Below are 20,000 nucleotides of genomic sequence, written 5' to 3' on the forward strand. Positions count from 1 at the left end.
TTAGGCGCTGTATAAACACACCACCTGGTTTTTGGTTCTCCTAACACAGCACTGTGTGGTGTTCTGCGGCTCACGGCCGATCTGGAGGAGATGAAGGAGGTGTGGTGCTTTCACACGGTGTCGTTCTGCCCACAGCACCTGCCTCCGCTCGCCTGAACTTTCTTTGTTTGGCCAGAGTTGTCTTCTTCTGTAGCGTTCCCGCCGTGTGTTTGCAGGTTGGCTTCGTGGCGTTAACCTCACCATCTGGCGGGTTAATGAGGCGCTGGCGGGGGGGGACTGTTCGCTAAGCAACGCGTGTGAGCGGCGTGCACGTGTGGCGCGCACCGCTACGCTGCACGGGGCTGCTCCAGCACACCCAGGCCATGGACGTGCATAACGCGGGGAGCTAGCGTGCGAGAGCGGGCCGACGAATGGCCTCCGTGGGACGGAGCTGTAGGTTCAAATGAAAGCAGCTCGTTCAGCTCAGAATGGGGCTTGATTGATCTGACATTTCAGGAGAAGGGGCTCCCCTGCAGGCAGAGGCAGTAATGGACTGAATATGGTAAAAAAAAAAAGAAAAGAAAAAACAACACCACATGAGAGAGAGGGATAGAAGGATATGGTAGAAAGGTGTTTTACTACCATTCGACCAAAGTTAAGATATGGCTACTAGAGAGAGAGAGAGAGTAAACGAATCAGTGCCCTCAGGCTCTCTCTCTCTCTCTCTCTCTCTCTCTCTCTCTCTCTCTCTCTCTCTCTCTCTCTCTCTCTCTCTCTCTCTCTTTCCTTTTTCTCTCTCTGTACCTCAGTGCAGTGCTTCAGGGAGTTATCTGTTAAGTCTGGTCATTCATTAGGGCCGCGGGCTGCTTGACAGCTATTACGTTGTTACAGATTGGTTAATTACTGCGGGCTGTGATACGGCGCAGTGCAGAAGGAGCCCACGGAAGTGTGGAAACAGAGGAAAACTGTTTATTGATCGCAGCCTCCACTCTGCGCAGCACAGCTACAAAGTCATTGGCCATGATTGATGAGAGTTGAGTTTTTATTATGTGTGTGTGTGTGTGTGTGTGTGTGTGTGTGTGTGTGTGTGTGCATGTGCTCATGCAAGTGTATATGTGTGTGTGTGCGCGTCTTTGTGAATGTGTTTAACTCTAGGTGCACATTTGTGTTTAAGGGTGTGTTTGAAGAGTGTGTGTGTGTGTGTGTGTGTGTGTGTGTGTGTGTGTGTGTGTGTGTGTGTGTGTGTGTGTGTGTGTGTGAGTGTGTGTGTGTGTGTGTGTGTGTGTGTGTGTGTGTGTGTGTGTGTGTGTTTATACACGTTCTAATCCAGGAAAAGCTCTAGTATTTCACGTCTGCTTGTGTTTTTGCTTTATTACTGACCTCTGTAAATAAATGTCCTACAGAGATCCATTTAGCTGTAGGAGTGATTCTGCCTGCCCCTGTATGAGAGAAAGCTCTCTTTGATCCCTCTGTCCCTCCCTCTCTCCCACTCTCCCTCTGTCTCTCCCCCCTTCTCCCACTCTCTCTCTCTTCCACCTTTCTCTTCCCTGTTTTCCTCTGAATACTCACAGTTTTCCACATGTGTGCTGTGTCCTGAGACTGTGTCCCATGCCTGTGTCCTGAGACTGTGTCCCATGCCTGTGTCCTGAGACTGTGTCCCATGCCTGTGTCCTGAGACTGTGTCCCATGCCTGTGTCCTGAGACTGTGTCCCATGCCTGTGTCCTGGGATCGCGTTCTGCTCCTCTTTGTGAATGGTTTGATCTCAGAGGTGTTATGGACAGCCACTGGAATATTTTTTCAGCAGGCCTTCTTGTAGTATTTTATTGTTCATTGTTCAACGTGTGTGTGTGTGTGTGTGTGTGTGTGTGTGTGTGTGTGTGTGTGTGTGTGTGTGTGCGCGTGTGTGTGTGTGTGTGTGTGTGTGTGTGTGGAGGGTTTGGTGTGTATATACAGGGTTTGGGGGGTAGGGTCAAATGGAGCATACTCTCACCTTCCTGTTGGGTCACAAGGTCAGAGGTCAGAGCAGCTTCTATGACTCCTTGATTTCTCTCTTTTTCCCTCATCTGTTTTTGCCTCATTGAGGAATGTGGCCCCTCTCAAGGTAGAGCAGGGAACAAAGGGGGATTGTGTGTGTGTGTGTGTGTGTGTGTGTGTGTGTTCATGTGTGTGTGTGTGTGTGTGTGTGTGTGTGTGTGTGTTCATGTGTGTGTTGAGGGGGTGTCCCTATAGATATGTCTATGGGAGGTTTATTAGATTGAGAAATAGTGAAACATTTGTGCACACACACACTTGCACATATATATGAAAAACACACACACACACACACATAGTTGTTAACCCTATACCTGAACACACACACACACACACACACATACACACACACACACACACACACACACACACACACACACACACACACATAGATGTTAACCCTATTTCTGAACACACACATAGATTTTAACCCTATACCTGAACACACATACACACACACACTTGAACATACTTAAATTTACACATATAACATGTATGTATACATACACATATAACATGTACTTCATAATTTATATTAATGAATTCAGATGTAATTTCACTGTAATTAATTAATTAATGAAAGAAGATACTGTATTTTAACATGTGCACAGCCGTCAACGTACGGAGAAGAGAAGTCAAAAAAAAAAAATCTAGATAATGTCAGTGTCTAAATCCTGAGGTCCTGGGGAGGGAATGTGCCCCCAGTTGCCCCCCCATGCCTCATAGGCCCCCTGCTGGCATGAGATCCACGGTGCGCTCTGAAAAGGGAGCAGACTCTCTCTCGTTTGGATGTGCCAATTAATTGGCAAGGAATCTGTGTCCCTCCGCTCTTCCATATCAAACGAGAATTTGAAAATGATGTTTCATTTTTAGAAGGATTTAAAAAACCCAGTGCCGACCAGACATATGTTCAGGTGTTCTCCACTCCAACGTTCCAGCGTGAAGTCCAGGATGAACCGGCGAATTGTGTGAGAAACAGACAGTGTCAGAAGTCTGCTTCATCATTCTCCAGGCTTCCTGTTACAATGAAATTACTGATTACTGCAGTTAGATAATGATGTGTATGTGCATGTGTGTGTATGCAACTGTAGGTTTACACACCTACATGTAAGTACTACTATAGGTGTTCTCATGATTCATATGTATGAGCAACTATTATGTGTGTATGAAGTTGCAGTAGTGTATTTCACTGTGTGACGTAGCGTGTGTGTGTTTCACTTTGTGACGTAGCGTGTGTGTTTCACTGTGTGACGTAGGGTGTGTGTGTTTCACTGTGTGACGTAGCGTGTGTGTTTCACTGTGTGACGTAGCGTGTGTGTGTTTCACTGTGTGACGTAGCGTGTGTGTTTCACTGTGTGACGTAGCGTGTGTGTTTCACTGTGTAACGTAGCGTGTGTGTGTTTCACTGTGTGACGTAGCGTGTGTGTGTTTCACTGTGTGACGTAGCGTGTGTGTTTCACTGTGTGACGTAGCGTGTGTGTTTCACTGTGTGACGTAGCGTGTGTGTGTTTCACTGTGTGACGTAGCGTGTGTGTTTCACTGTGTGACGTAGCGTGTGTGTGTTTCACTGTGTGACGTAGCATGTGTGTTTCACTGTGTGACGTAGCGTGTGTGTGTTTCACTGTGTGACGTAGCGTGTGTGTGTTTCACTGTGTGACGTAGCGTGTGTGTTTCACTGTGTAAAGTAGCGTGTGTGTGTTTCACTGTGTGACGTAGCGTGTGTGTGTTTCACTGTGTGACGTAGCGTGTGTGTTTCACTGTGTGACGTAGCGTGTGTGTGTTTCACTGTGTGACGTAGCGTGTGTGTGTTTCACTGTGTGACGTAGCGTGTGTGTTTCACTACATTGTGATGAGTGATTTAGCCTTTCTCCCTCTTCACGTCTCCCACGGTGTCACCTCATACAGCACACCATCTTTAACCCAAACAAGGGTCAAAAGGTCACCCTACACCAAATGTGCAGCAACCCTCGGCCCAACCGTGGCACTGGCCCAACCGGGGGGGTGGGGGTGGGGGTCTGTTGTGGAGCGCATGTGCTGGGTCCCGGCACTGAGGCTGACCTCTGACCTGTGGCCTGCGACCCCTCCCGCAGGTACGGCGGACAGCCTGGCGGAGAAGGAGAGGCAGCTGATGGGAATGATCAGCCAGCTGAGCAGTTTGAGGGAGCAGCTGCTCGCAGCTCACGAGGAGCAGAAGAAACTGGCCGCCTCGCAGATCGAGAAACAGCGGCAGCAGATGGAGCTCGCCAAACAGCAGCAGGACCAGGTACAAACACACACACACACACACATATAGACACACACACACATACACATATAGACACACACACACACACACACACACACACACACACACACACACACACACACACACACACACACACACACACACACACACACATAGACACACACACACACACACACATATAGACACACACACACACATACACATATAGACACACACACACACACACACACACACATACACACACACATATAGACACACACACACATATAGACACACACACACACACACACACACATATAGACACACACACACACACACATATAGACACACACACACATACACATATAGACACACACACACACACACACACACACACACACACACACACACACACACACACACACACACACACACATAGACACACACACACACACACACATATAGACACACACACACACATACACATATAGACACACACACACACACACACACACACATACACACACACACACACACACATACACACACACATATAGACACACACACACATATAGACACACACACACACACACACACACATATAGACACACACACACACACACATATAGACACATACACACACACACATACACACACACACACACACATACACACACACACATATACACACACACACACACTCACACTCACACACACTACACACACACAGGCAAGCTGAAGGAAGCATAACCGGTTACACATAAAACACACACCACAGAGACATATTACACACACATAAAAACTGGACTGGCTACATGCAGGAAACACACACTATGCACACTGTACTACACAAACACAGAACTAAGTAAAATCGGAATGCACACACATGCACTAATACATACATACAACATGCACGCATTTACAGATTCACACACACACACACACACACACACACACACACACAAGCACACGTATGTGGGAGAGCATGACTTCTCATTCACACACACGCACAGTATTGATACACTGGGAACAACTTATGTGGGATCCAGATATTTCAGATCAAAGTGTGTGTCATCACGCTGCCACTTTAAGCTGCACACATGAAGCCCCCGTGTGTGTGTGTGTGTGTGTGTGTGTGTGTGTGTGTGTGTGTGTGTGTGTGTGTGTGCGTGCGTGTGTGTGTGTGTGTGTGTGTGTGTGTGTGATAGAGAGAAAGAGAGTCCCCTCCAGCTCACAGGCAGGAGTCTAATGCTATTTGCATAGTGAGCTCTGTGCTGGAGCTTTGTTCTGTATGCAGTAGCTGCTGGGAAGCTTAACAAAGAAAACAGATCCACCCTAACACACACACACACACACACACACACACACACACACACACACACACACACACACACACACACACATGAACTGTGCTCGAGGACTTTTGCTCTCCCCCTCCATGTGTGTGCACAAGCACCAACCTACACTGGTGTGACAGATACTTCAAATACACTCACGTGTATACACAAATACACAACGTGCCCCCTTCAAACACACACACACACACACATACTCATACAGATATGAAGGAAGCTGCAGTGTGTAGAACTCACTCAGCAGTGCTGGACTTCTGCGCTGCACGGGTGTGTGGGTGGAGGTTACGCTGCACGGGTGTGTGGGTGGAGGTTACTCTGCACAGGTGTGTGGGTGGAGGTTATGCTGCACAGGTGTGTGGGTGGAGGTTACGCTGCACAGGTGTGTGGGTGGAGGTTACGCTGCACGGGTGTGTGGGTGGAGGTTACGCTGCACGGGTGTAAGTTTGGGTGTTTGCATGTTTTTAGTGTACCTGTGGGTGTTTAGAAGGCCTGACAGTGTTCAATCATTCCTTCTGGACACATACACACCGAGTCATGTGCACACAGCCATAGTCAGAGCAGAGTCAGCCACACACAGACACACACACACACATGATTTGCTATGATCATTGACTTTTCGAAAAAGAATGTGTAATGTGTACATATGTGCAGCTTTCTTCTTAATCTAAATAAAACTTTATTGTGTGTTCGTGTGTGTGTGTGTGTGTGTGTGTGTGTGTGTGTGTGTGTGTGTGTGTGTGTGTGTGTGTGTTTGTTACCAGATTGCTCGGCAACAACAGCAGCTCCTACAGCAACAGCACAAAATCAACGTCCTGCAGCAACAGATACAGGTGTGTCTCTGAAACCCACACACACACACACCTCGCATGAAATCCCCTCACCAACACACATCCAAGTTCTGCTTGGCATATGTGAACAAACCTTTTCCATCCCCATCAAACCCCACCCACCCACACGCACGCATGCACAAACACACGCACGCACGCACATACACCGGCCCCACTGCCTCAGTCAACCAATCAGCAATCAGCCCCCTGCACCAATCACAAATCACAGATCAGAATCAGCCAGGTTGTCATAGTTCTAGACAGAGGTGTCAATTCCAGGTTAAGAAAGTAAAAGTCCTCAGCAGGATTTTGGTCAAGCTTGCTAGATTTTCTAATTAGTGCAATCCAGGTAAAATTGGTGGAATCAACACAATCCAGGAAGCCTGAGCAAAATCCTGGTGAGGACTTTTACTTTCTGAACCTGGAATTGACACCTCTGGTTCTAGCCATGTCTTTTATGGTACCTCCAGCCAGCGCTTTTAAGCTGACACACACACACACACACACACACACACACACACACACACACACACACACACACACACACACACACACACACACACACACACACTCAGATCTCTGGGGCTTGTTCCATCATTAACTTTACTTATTCCAGGCTCTCCTTCACACAAGGGCTTGATGTTGTGTGATCACGTTTAGTTCTGTATAAGCAAAATGAAGACCAATGCGTTAATGTGTCTGACCTGCAGGACTTTTAAAGGATGGAATATCTTTTCATGGTTTGCAGGTAGTACGTGTGTGCATGTGTGTGCTTCAGTGTGTGCTTCAGTGTGTGTTTCACTGTGTGTGTGTGTGTATGTGTGTGTGTGTGTGTGTGTGTGTGTGTGTGTGTGTGTGTGTGTGTGTGTGTGTGTGTGTGTGTGTGCATGCGTGCAAAGCATCTTATGGAGTGGGAGAACACAAGTCTAATTTGGTTGATAAAGTGAGACTTGGCCAGGAAGCTGTATCACACTGTGGCTATTCACACACACACTCACACACATGCACTGACACACACACAAACACAGATTTACACACATATATGCACAATCAGACAGTCCCCCCCCACACTGGACTGTGGCCATCTTCTATTCGAATGTGTGTGTGTGTGTGTGTGTGTGTGTGTGTGTGTGTGTGTGTGAGAGAGAGAGAGAGAGAGAGAGAGAGAGAGAGAGAGAGACACACACACAGCTGTAGTTGTATAAATGTGGAACTTAAGACTGAATATGTTATGTGTACATGTGTATTTATGTTCTTACTTCAAATGTGTATCAGCACTGAAATGGGTGTGTGTGTGTGTGTGTGTGTGTGTGTGTGTGTGTGTGTGTGTGTGTGTTTGGAGCAGCTGCGTGTGTGCGTCCACTTGGGTGATTCAGTCCCTGTCGACCCTCAGAGAAACAAAGCCTCTTTTTCCCATGACTTCGCAACCTTTTCCCAAACCAGCATTCCTGCAGTCAGGCCCACAGAACAATCGCTCCTCACACTGGGCCGCCAGAGCAGGGTCTCTGAGGCAGACGGGCCCCGCGCCGGAGCAGACCACAGCTCACAGTGCTCTGGGAGAGGACAGACCCAAAACTCTCTTGGATGTGTGAGACACAAATGCTAATGGTTTCTCTTCCATTCAGCAGGGACTTCAGACATTTCACTCCAGGTTCAGAATTGAATGTGTTAAGATTAAGATGTGATCAGGTTTAGTTGACATTGCCTATCTAGTCAAAATGAAACAAAACTAAAGGAATAATCACAACCTGGGAACGACAGTCAGGAGGAAATGATCACAGTCTCCATTCCCTGGACATTTGCCACAATGCTAAATAGTTTTTTCTATTATTATTCCATCAGAAGAGTTTTAGAACTAAGTGCACAGCTGCTCAGGACCAAGTGTGGACTTGCTGTGTAGCAACTTGGTCAATTCTAAAAGTAGCTAGTCAAAGCTTCCTCTCCACACACACACGTGCACACACACACACACACACACACACACACACACACACGTGCCATACCCCCGACAGGGGGCCACTTCGTTAGCCTCTCAGGGGCAAAACACACTTCCAGCCACCCAGCGTTCCTGCCGAGCTGTCTTTCATTCTCATTAAACGCCTCTGACTCGCCAAAGGAGGCAGAGCGAAGCCCGGGAGTAGGCCAGGGGAGGACGGCCTCCGAGACGTGGATAAAACGAAAGCACCTGCCGAGAAGCTAGAGGCTCCCTCACACGCACACACACACGCGCACAGACACGGTGCGTGTGTGGCGCATCAAGGCATGAAACGGCAGCCGTCCATAAATCATTTGCACGCTGTAGAGGAGCTATAACATCCAGGCAGGTCTGGGGGTCTGCACCGTGTCTGTCTGCGCGTGCTTCTGGAGCGTCTGGGTTCCAGACGCCACCTCCTCCCTGCCTGTGCACTCTTTTCCTCATTAGCAGGCTTTCTGGGCACACCTCCTCCGGCTCGGTGGGCCGCCCCTGCCGGTGTGGGGAGATTTAGCGTCCCGCGCTAGTCACCGCGAGGCTCTACGGGACGTCTCCTCGTCCTTCGCAGGATTGGTGTTCTTTCTTTATTTAAGCTTTAAGGCTTTGCCGCATTGGAGGGATTGTGTAGTTATTGCAGCCCGATGTGTGGTTGTTTTGATAGGGCGGGGCTGTGCAGTGGGGGCGGGGCTGTACATTAGGGGCGGGGCTGTACAGCAGTCATGGAACTAGGACTGCTGTAGTTGTGGAATTGTGCAGCTGTGCAGTGATTGTTGAGCTGTACAGGATGATTGTGGGACTGTGGAAAGTTCCTGGAGAATCTGCTCTGTGAGGCTGAATCTGCTCTGTGAGGCTGAATCTGCTTTGTGAGTCATTTAGAACTGTGGAATGTCTCTGCAGGACAATAAAAGTATACATCATATCATATCATATACATCATATCACCCCGCTGGCCACCAGCCCACCTGTGAGGAGGCGTTCAGCTGACGTGATGGACACGACACGAGTCTCCGTCTCCAAGGACAGTGTAATGGAGCACGTGGTTGTCTGATGTTTCCACTGGCTCGAGTGTTCGGACACGGGCGAGAGCTGCTAACTGCACCTTCTAGAAATCACATTAGTGTCAACCTGCATTCCTCAGCACTAACCCAATAACGTGGGTCCAGCAAGGATGGTACGGCCGCTACTGCCAGGGCCCGGTCTAACCCAATCCACCTTGTTTGTCAAGAGCCACCAGCTGTAAGTTCATTTATCCATGGACGGCGGGGGTTGGTGGGGTGAGGGGGGTCTGGTACTAACAGGCAGAGCGGCTCACAGACACCGCAGTCCCCAGAACCGGGCCGGCGCCGCCTAACCCAATTGCCTGTGTAATTCTTTAATTTGTCTCATTACACCTAAATGAATGTAATTGGTGTTTTTCCTTACAGCAGTGGTTAAGCTACTGTGCTGTACTCAGGAAGAACACGGTGCCTGTGTTCACCGTCACCCCTGAACACGCTTAACGCCCTACAGAACAAAGCCCTTCACCCCAGAAACACTACCGACGATGCCCAGGAACACGCCAAGTCCTCGTTCCACAGGGCTTCCTGTACCTGTCAGGTGTGATGACATAGCAGCCAATCAGGGCAATTCATTATTTAGTGAATACATAAACCAGGCCTGGATTTGAATGCAAAAAATCAGGACATGTATTAGGAGATTATTTGGAGTATTAGGATTATTAGAGTATTAGGGGCTTCGGTTACTTCTGGCATTGTTTTTGTTTGATATTTGAATGTACAATTTGAGTTACTTCAGGGCTGGTCCACATGACAAACCTGTTTATCAGCTTCTGTCTGCCTTTGGGAGACAGACGGCTGTAACAGGGGAAGCGCAGAAGCCCGAGAACTTGTTAGCGAGCCCAAAATGGAACAGGGTGAACGGGGCTGGAAAACTGGACCCGTCAGACGCCCTGAGCAGCCGAGCCAAGCATGGAGTATCCATGCAACCGCAACGGCAATAAAGCCCGGTGCCTGTTCCTCAGAACACTGAGTCAGAGACATGACTGGTGCCGGAGAACCGAGACCAAGACGTCCCTCCGTCCTCCTCCTCATGTCCTGCAACCCGGACAACACGGCAGCCTGGAGTCAGGACGAGGTACCTGCGCCCGACGACGACGGAGCCTGGAGACGTTCTCCGGTCCGGCTCTGCCACTCAGCAGCTAATGGGAGCTATTTGTGGAAGGACACAGGCAGTGGAGCAGATGGGCACCGCGCTACGCCCACCTACGGTGGAGGTCTGACGCACCGCTTGCACTCCGCCTAATGGAGGGCTTGGAAAAGGCAGGCGGTGGTAGCACAGACTCGCCACTCAGTTTCATTAGCCTGTAATCAGGCAGAGGTGCCCTTGGCTCATGGCCGGGGAGGGAGGGGCCAGGGGGAGTCAAAGCCAAGAACATTTGGAAAAAGAGCGCGGAGAAGATGGCGGAAGACAGAAGTGTTGGACGGACGGAGTGTTTGGAGTGTTGGTGGGAGAGGGATTTCACAGGGAAAGGACAAAAGGGAAGATGGTGGGGTTGGGAACATTGAGAGAGAGACGTGCTGACACCCGCCCTCCTTCTCTTGTTCTGAGTCCATGATGAACTTTTAGCGTCACTAGAACGCCGTTCGATCCGCAGATCTGTGTTCTTTCCCGGTTTTTTTCCGGAGATGATCCACTTCAACTTCCTGTTTTCCCGAATGAATCACCCGGGCCATATGTGCCTTCGGCGCCGTGTCCGCTCTCCAGCCTTCCGTGTCCGCACGCTTCCGCGTGGGCGTGAGACAGCGCTCTCCCAAGGGCGGCCCACGGGCTGGTACCGCCCGCGTCTCCCCCGCGGGACACGCGCAGCGAGCCCCGTTCTTCTCCCGGCTAATGGCCGCCTCTCCGCGTGCGAGCGCTCGTAATCAGCGGCAGCATGCGAGTCCGGCCGCCCGTGCGTGCCGCCACTATCCGCCGCAAATTAATTACTGGTTGTGCGGCTCCCCCGTTCGACGGAGGGTCGCGGAGGCCTGAGTTTAATTTCCCAAGCATATGGCTGTGGACAGATTTGAGCGGTGAGAGGGTCTCTCTGTGCTCCGCACCTCCCTGTTCTCAGATGTGCACCATATTGTCAGTGCTGGCAGCCATTGTTCCACTCATTTACTTCATAGAGCTAATTACTCCCTAATAATAACTTTACCTTAGAGTTTTTCTCTCTCTTCTGCCAGCAAACCTGTTCACACTACATATGTTAATTATCGGCACATCTTCATTATGTTCAGAAAGCTTTAAGTTCAAGCTGTGGAGAGGGAGGAGTCACGCAGAGCCAGTTCACTGCCAACTTTTCACTTTTTCCTCCATTAATTTGTTTTTTGTTTTTTTTCACATTGGTTTCCACTCGTTTTTCACCCCCTCACTCCTCTTGTGTCTGTTATGGAAGAAGTTGCCTTGTGAGCTGCATATTTCTCTTGTTTCTGCAGTCATGTCTCGTTTTTACAGTCATGTCTCGGTTTTCCAGTCATGTCTCGTTTTTACAGCCATGTCTCGGTTTTACAGTCATGTCTCAGTTTTACAGTCATGTCTCGTTTTTACAGTCATGTCTCAGTTTTACAGTCATATCTCTGTTTTACAGTCATGTCTCGTCTGGGTTTTACAGTCATGTCTCAGTTTTACAGTGATGTCTCGGTTTTAACAGTCATGTCTCGGTTTTACAGTCATGTCTCGGTTTGACAGTCATGTCTCGGTTGGGATTGCCTAAGTGCCATCTGTCTTTGTTGGTTGGTTGTGTTAAATGAAGCGTTTGCCAACCGTTGTGTTTGCATTATGGAAATGTTGCAGGGCATCAGGGGATGTTGAATCCAGGTTCTTCCATCTGACAAAGAGCTTAATGACTGTTAGATCAGAAGCTCTCCTGGAGATGCTTGTGAGACTATCCAGATACAGCATATCAGCACCGTTACAGACCCGGCCACCAGACACTGCCCTACTATAGACCCGACTACCCAGCCACCAGACACTGCCCCACTATAGACCTGACTACCCGGCCACCAGACACTGCCCCACTATAGACCTGACCACCTGACCTCCAGATACAGCCTCACTATAGACCTGATCACCTGACCACCAGACACAACCTCACTATAGACCTTTCCACCAGACACTGCCCCACTATAGACCTGACCACCTGACCACCAGATACAGCCTCACTATAGACCTGATCACCTGACCACCAGACACAACCTCACTATAGACCTTTCCACCAGACACTGCCCCACTATAGACCCGACTACCTGACCACCAGACACTGCCCCACTATAGACCCGACTACCTGACCACCAGACATAGTGTGTTTGTGTTAAAGAGTACTATCTTACTTATTTTCTCATTAATGGTCTTGGCGAAGAAGGATGAAAATATCAACAGGAATTCCATTTCTGTGTGTGTGTGTATGTGTGTGTGTGTGTGTGTGTGTGTGTGTGTGTGTGTGTGTGTGTGTGTGTGTGAGAGAGAGAGAGAGAGAGAGAGAGAGAGAGAGAAAGGAGAGAGAGAAGCATTATGGAATGCTGTCTCCAGCTGTTGAAGGGCAGGATTAGCTGGTTTAATGGAGACCCTAGCCAGTGCTAATTCTGTTCTCTGCAGTATTCCGGAATGTTCTGCAATATTCCGGAATGTTCTGCAGCATTCTGGAATGTTCTGCTGTACTGGAGGATAAGCAGTGGGAATGAGACGAAAACCAGACCAGGAGGATGTGACAGCAACGGAAGGATATGACCACAAGAAAACAAAATCACTGTCTGACCACATGTGTGTGTGTGTGTGTGTGTGTGTGTGTGTGTGTGTGTGTGTGTGTGTGTGTGTGTGTGTGCCCACCATCTCCAATTCATTGTGGGCTGCTGAAGTGTGTTTAGACCAGCTGTTGTAGTGATCTCACTGAGCCATTAGTGGCTTACTGGAGTCTCAACTGATCCCAGTAGGCTAAGCCCATTTCTCCTGGGAGCAAAGGCAGTCTTAGCCCTCACTGACTCCGCCTACATCCCCCTGCCATCACTGACTCCGCCTCCATCCCCTCTGCCCTCACTGACTCCGCCTCCATCCCCCTGCCCTCACTGACTCCGCCTCCATCCCCTCTGCCCTCACTGACTCCGCCTCCATCCCCCTGCCCTCACTGACTCCGCCTCCATCCCCCTGCCCTCACTGACTCCGCCTCCATCCCCCTGCCCTCACTGACTCCGCCTCCATCCCCTCTGCCCTCACTGACTCCACCTCCATCCCCCTGCCCTCACTGACTCCGCCTACATCCCCCTGCCCTCACTGACTCCGCCTCCATCCCCCCTGCCCTCACTGACTCCGCCTACATCCCCCTGCCCTCACTGACTCCGCCTCCATCCCCTCTGCCCTCACTGACTCCGCCTACATCCCCCTGCCCTCACTGACTCCGCCTCCATCCCCTCTGCCCTCACTGACTCCGCCTCCATCCCTCTGCCCTCTCTGACTCCACCTCCATCCCCCTGCCCTCTCTGACTCCGCCTCCATTCTCTGCTTTTCTTTCAGACATGCAGGATATTCATGTAGTGCCTCACCACAGAGCCAAAAGCTGTCACCTCTCTCACACACTTAAATACAGGCAGACACACACACACACACACACACACACACACACAGAAATCTACAGGGTGCAATTTCTACATCAATAACAATTATTAACTCAAAACAGCTAATTCGTTTGTTTGTTTGTAACCCAATTCTTTTAATGTGCTTTAGTTTTTGAGGTAAAGCTCTACATCACCATACAAGACCACATTCTCAGGTCTGAAATTCAATCTTCTGTGTTCAGCTAAGGCTGAGAAATGATCATTCCTTTAGCTGTTTTGTTTATTAAGCGATACACAACCACAATATGTTTCAACTCACCCCAGGCTCTTTTGAACAGACTGACAAGCCACTAATTCTACCTGTTCCCAGAGGCTAACCTACCAAACACACACACACTTGTGTGCATGTGTGTATGTGTGTGTGTGTGTGTGTGTGTGTGTGTGTGTGTGTGTGTGTGTGTGTGTGTGTGGCACCTTTAAGGAGAGCACACACTGCGATAATCAAACTAGTAAGGAGCACACACCAGAACGCGCATTGCACGTGCACATCTGTTAGCACATGCTAGCTCACACCCGCACTACAGTGGAGGCGTGGCTAAACCGTAGCAATGAAACACAGGCCGCACCAGCAGACCATGTGTCCAATTAGAGGCCCGAGAGACGCCACTGTAACGCCGCTTTTGTAGTTCCTGCCCACAGGGGTGTCTGTCAGAACACGACTGTATAGGGAAAAGACACAAAACAAAATGCTGCTAGTGTCTGATCTGGGATCAGGAGTCCCGCTGCTTTGTGGTTTACCAAAATTGAGGAGTAATTATGGTGTGGTGAGGAGACAAGTGGCCCAGACACACTGCTGGGACAGAGATTCCTGCACAGAGAAAGAGAGGCAATCAGACAGAGAGAGAGAGAGAGAGAGAGAGAGAGAGAGAGAAAGAAAGAGAGAGAGAGAGAGAGGAATAAGAATGACAAAGGGAATAAGAGGTGGAGATATACAAAGAAGGACTGATGGGGGAGAGACAATCAAGGAGAGAGAGAATGAATGAAAGAGGGAGAGAGATGGGGTGAAGGCCAGAGAGAGGGAGAGAGAGAAAGTGTTTTTAACCACCCCTCCAACTTCAGACACTTCATCCACTTTAACTGTGATCACAAGCACATAATCGCAAAACTGAAACCTGGCAGAGTCAGGCTGGGCGGAGCCGCTAGCTAACTCCTCCCTTCACTCAGAATCAAGTGCAAGCTCCGCCCACCCCCTGTACATTTGCCTCCGCACAGTCACTAATGTCACTTCTGGAGGCGCGCGGTTTCCTGGCACTGTTCCGTCTGCACAACCATCTGTCCTCTCCGTCCCTATGCCTGCTTGCCTCGGACTCGCATCATGCCAAAGTCACTGGCTTCTACTTTTTGTGTGTGTGTGTGTGTGTGTGTGTGTGTCTTCCCTCTGTTTTAATCCTGGAATCCCTGTGAAGGGGCGTGGCCCTGTGCCGAGTGCAATGCTATTGGCTGAGGTGGCAGGGCCCAGATGTTTGTGGACAGTCTGTGGAGCAGCCTTGCTTTTGGCAGGACTGTCACGCCCTCTCCTCTTGTTGGGGGGCAGGTGCAGGATATGGTGTGTGTGTGTGTGTGTGTGTGTGTGTGTGTGTGTGTGTGTGTGTGTGTGTGTGTTGATGTAATGTCATTTTCTCTGTTGGCTGCACCATCTCACACCTAGCCAACATACCGACATTCTCTCTCTCTCCCACCCCCCCCTCTCTCTTTCTCTCTCCCCCTCTCTCTCCCTCTCTCCAGCAGGTTCAGGGTCAGATGCCTCCTCTGATGATTCCCGTCTTTCCTCCAGACCAGAGGACTCTGGCGGCAGCTGCAGCCCAGCAGGGTTTCCTCCTGCCGCCGGGTTTCAACTACAAACCAGGCTGCAGTGAGTCTCTCCACACCCACCCGCTCCACCCGCTCCACCCGTGCCTATCCTTCCTCCGCACCACAGCCGCCCGTCTCAGATCCCTCTCTCCGACACTCTGCTGGGTGTTGGAGCAGGGCTCCTCCGTCAGCAGACGTGCACTGGGCCTCCGTGTCTGCGCTCCAAACTAGGAATAAGACGAGGGGGGAAAAAACGAGAAAGAAGCAGAAAACTTCCTCTGGGGTTTGTGTTTTTGGCCATGACAGTCCAACTGTGAAGCAATGTGTTGTTTACTGCGAGAGCGTGTGTGGCGGTTGCCAGGAGATACGCTGGCCTGCGAGGGGGGCGGGGCCCCGAGAGTGACCTGCCCCAGGTTGCAGCACATTAACGCGAAACGTCGCCAGGACGCACGTCCAAGCACAAGCCTCGCACAAGCCTCGCACACGCCTCCGCCATCACACACACACACACACATACACACACACGCGTGCGCACACGCACACGCCTCCCTCCCGAGACACAAGTAGTCTTCGGCTCCAGCTCTACCCACTGCTCTTCACAGTTTCCCAAACAAGTCCCCCCCCCCACCCCACCCCAACACACACAGACACACACACACACATACACACAGACACACACACTTACATCACACCCCCTGTTTTAATTACTGCTAGCCACACCGTCGTGTTCTGCCCAGAGTTTTCAATTATGCGTGTGCTTTTTAGTGTCGGATGAATCGTGGAGCCTGGTTCTCGCGAGGGAGGGATCTCCGTGCGGAGTCCGGCCCACACGAACCCAGAACCAAGTCCCTCCGGTGTGGGTCCGGTCCAGCGGGGAGCCTGGTTCTCACCAGCCTTCCCCAGGGCGTCAGGTCCGAGGGCCTCTCCCCGGGCCCCACGCACGGCCTCCACGCCAACACCAACATGTTTGCTTTCTTTCTTCCCCATTTTCTTTCTTTCTTGCTCTTTTGTTACAGCTGCTCCCAGGGGGGAAATCAAATCACTGGGAGAGCAGAGTTAGTTCAGGGGGACGGCCGTGGGAGAGGGGGTGCCGAGAGCACGCCACCCCCCCCCAACACGGCCAGGCCGGCCCAGACCCACAGCACGGCCGGGCCGACCCGGGACCCCAGCACTGTGCCCCACGCAGGCCAGAGGTCGCCGGCTCCTAATAGAGCTGGATGGGAAAAAATGCATTTTGGACAGTGTGAAGAGTTTATAGCTCGTCTGGTTACAGAGTCCTGCTTCATCTGCTCCTCAGACAGTTCAGAGACAGACGCAATGGAGTCTGTGCCAATGAGAGCAGCCACAGGACTGTCCGCTTTTGCACACACACACACACACTCCCACACGCACAAACACACACACCCTCTGAGATCAGTAGGCTGAAGGATGACACAGCTTAGTGAGGGGTTTTGTAAGCCTGGCTCCCTGCAGACACATCCCTCACTTGGAGAATCTCAGCCAGGGTGTAAGACGTTTCCCACCAGACAGCAGACAGTGTCCCGTCCCCCCCCCCCCCCCCCCCCTCCCACCCCTTCACTCCAGCAGCAGCTCCACCACCTCAGACCAGGCACCAGCCCTACAGACTGGGCCACTGCTCACATGAAGGCTTGTCCACCATGTTAAAAGCCCCACAGGCTGCTGGTGATCACAGGGGACATACGTCACACCCCTGCCCCACACACCTGCCCCACACACCACACCCCTGCCCCACACCCCTGCCACCACACCACCTCCCCATGTGCGTGCGTACAGGCAGCATGTGTGTGTGCATGCGTGTGTGCAGGCGGGCGTGTGTGCAGGCAGGCGTGTGTGCAGGCAGGGGTGTGTGCAGGCGTATGTGCGGGTGTGCGTGCGTGCGGGCGTGAGCCAGCATCTCCTCGTTAATTTCCGGGCGTCTCTTTATCAATGCCACCCCCTCCAAAGCTATTGTGCAGTGTGTATTAGAGCAACAGCCGATTTGAGTGCTGAGTGTAGCGTGGTGTTGAGTGTTGTGTTGAGTGTGGTGTGGGGTTGAATGTTGAGTGTAGTGTGGTGTTGAGTGTAGTGTGGGGTTGAGTGTAGTGTGGGGTTGAGTGTTGAGTGTAGTGTGGTGTTGAGTGTAGTGTGGTGTTGAGTGTGGGGTTAAGTGTAGTGTGGTGCTGAGTGTAGTGTTGCGTGTGGTGTGGAGTGTTGAGTGTAGTGTGGTGTTGAGTGTGGTGTTGAGTGTAGTGTGGGGTTGAGTGTTGAGTGTAGTGTGGGGTTGAGTGTGGTGTTGAGTGTAGTGTGGTGTTGATTGTGGTGTTGAGTGTAGTGTGGGGTTGAGTGTTGAGTGTGGTGTGGTGTTGAGTGTGGTGTTGAGTGTAGTGTGGGGTTGAGTGTTGAGTGTGGTGTGGTGTTGAGTGTGGTGTTGAGTGTAGTGTGGTGTTGAGTGTAGTGTGGTGTTGAGTGTGGTGTGGTGTTGAGTGTGGTGTTGAGTGGGGTGTTGAGTATTGAGTGTAGTGTGCTGTTGAGTGTGGTGTGATGTTGAGTGAGGTGTTGAGTGTTGAGTGTAGTGTGGTGTTGAGTGTGGGTTTGAGTGTAGTGTGGGGTTGAGTGGGGTGTGGTGTTGAGTGTGGTGTTGAGTGTGGTGTTGAGTGTTGAGTGTAGTGTGCTGTTGAGTGTGGTGTGGTGTTGAGTGGGGTGTTGAGTGTTGAGTGTAGTGTGGTGTTGGGTGTTGGGGGTGGGTTTGAGTATAGTGTGGGATTGAGTGTGGTGTGGTGTTGAGTGTGGTGTTGAGTGGGGTGTTGAGTGTTGAGTGTAGTGTGCTGTTGAGTGTGGTGTGGTGTTGAGTGGGGTGTTGAGTGTTGAGTGTAGTGTGGTGTTGAGTGTGGGTTTGAGTGTAGTGTGGGGTTGAGTGTGGTGTGGTGTTGAGTGTGGTGTTGAGTGTGGTGTTGAGTGTTGAGTGTAGTGTGCTGTTGAGAGTGGTGTGGCCTTTCAGCAGGGTGGTGTGATATCATCAGTTCCCTTCAAAACACATCACGTATGTTCAGAACACGTATGTTCAGTCCATGTATATTTTCTGCTGTGAAAGGTCTGTAACAACAATGCTGGTTAGAATTTAAGTTTAAAAGCAGCTATAGAGAGATAAAGAACAAAAGAGAAAGAAAGAATGAAAGAAAGAGAAAGACAGAGTTTGAGACAGACTAACGTGCTCTTTCCGGCTCTTCCCCAGATGATCCATACCCCCTCCAGCTGATCCCCACTACTGTGGCAGCTGCAGCCACACCTGGCCTTGGACCCCTTCAGCTCCAGGTAAGAGTGTGTGTGTGTGTGTGTGTGTGTGTGTGTGTGTGTGTGTGTGTGTGTGTGTGTGTGTGTGTCCGTGTGAGTGTTCTTGTCCTCACACAACTCCGTGTGTCTCTTTTCCCAAACTCTCAAGCTCCCCGTGTTTTTGTCCTGTGGGGTGCGGGCTACAATGCCCTCTGTTCTGCCTGCTTCTCTGTCTCATGCCAACGGCGAGTTGCCATAGGACTGAGGCCTTTGTGCAGCGCTGAGCCCCAGTGGGAGAATGCAGCCTGGCACTGCAGTGGCCGTGTTGTTCAGGGACGAGCGAGGGAACCATAGAAACCCCCTTTCTTCTTGGAGGGGGTGGAGTACAGCCGTGAATACAGGGGTGCAGGAGCTGAGATGAGATCCCGCTGTAGTGTGTGTGTCCTGGGCAGAGACGGAACAGAACCAGCATGAGGTCCTACTGATCTCCCAGCCATAGACGTGCAATCTCTCTCTCTCTCTCTCTCTCTCTCTCTCTCTCTCTCTCTCCCCTCCCTCCCTCTCTTCCTTGTTCTCTCACTCTCTCACTCCGAGACCTAGACAATTGTTCAATTCAAGATAGCTTTATTATTAACATGACTATGCCAAGAATCATTTTCCAAAGCATATTGTTTGGAACTGAATATGGCAACAGTCATATGAACTAAAGTAATAAAAATTACAAAGTCATAAGTAATAAAACCATAAAATAAAAAAAAATCTGACTTACAAATGATACATTAAAAACATTAAAACTATAAATATTATACTAAAAAAGATCGGTAATAACAGCAAGTTAACATTATAGAGGTTGTTCTTATATACAGTGAGAGGTGTGGTGGTAAGCTAGTGGACCTTACTCA

At 50.4% G+C, this 20,000-nt stretch overlaps 1 protein-coding gene across 10 annotated transcripts in view; it reads left to right on the forward strand.

The window, feature by feature from the left end:
• Positions 1 to 20,000, forward strand: part of sox5 (SRY-box transcription factor 5) — a 185,657-nt gene that overhangs the window by 138,364 nt on the left and 27,293 nt on the right. For 8 of the 10 annotated variants that reach the window (XM_077005405.1, XM_077005411.1, XM_077005409.1 and 5 more), the window contains 4 exons: positions 4,102 to 4,274; positions 6,352 to 6,420; positions 15,763 to 15,889; positions 19,061 to 19,140. In XM_077005405.1, coding sequence (XP_076861520.1) covers positions 4,102 to 4,274; positions 6,352 to 6,420; positions 15,763 to 15,889; positions 19,061 to 19,140 — 449 coding nt within the window. The remainder of the gene's footprint in view (positions 1 to 4,101; positions 4,275 to 6,351; positions 6,421 to 15,762; positions 15,890 to 19,060; positions 19,141 to 20,000) is intronic. The other 2 variants (XM_077005412.1, XM_077005404.1) reach the window with 1 other exon arrangement.

The sequence above is a fragment of the Brachyhypopomus gauderio genome, chromosome 5 (genome assembly GCF_052324685.1).
Source record: "Brachyhypopomus gauderio isolate BG-103 chromosome 5, BGAUD_0.2, whole genome shotgun sequence".
NCBI classification, from domain to species: domain Eukaryota; kingdom Metazoa; phylum Chordata; class Actinopteri; order Gymnotiformes; family Hypopomidae; genus Brachyhypopomus; species Brachyhypopomus gauderio.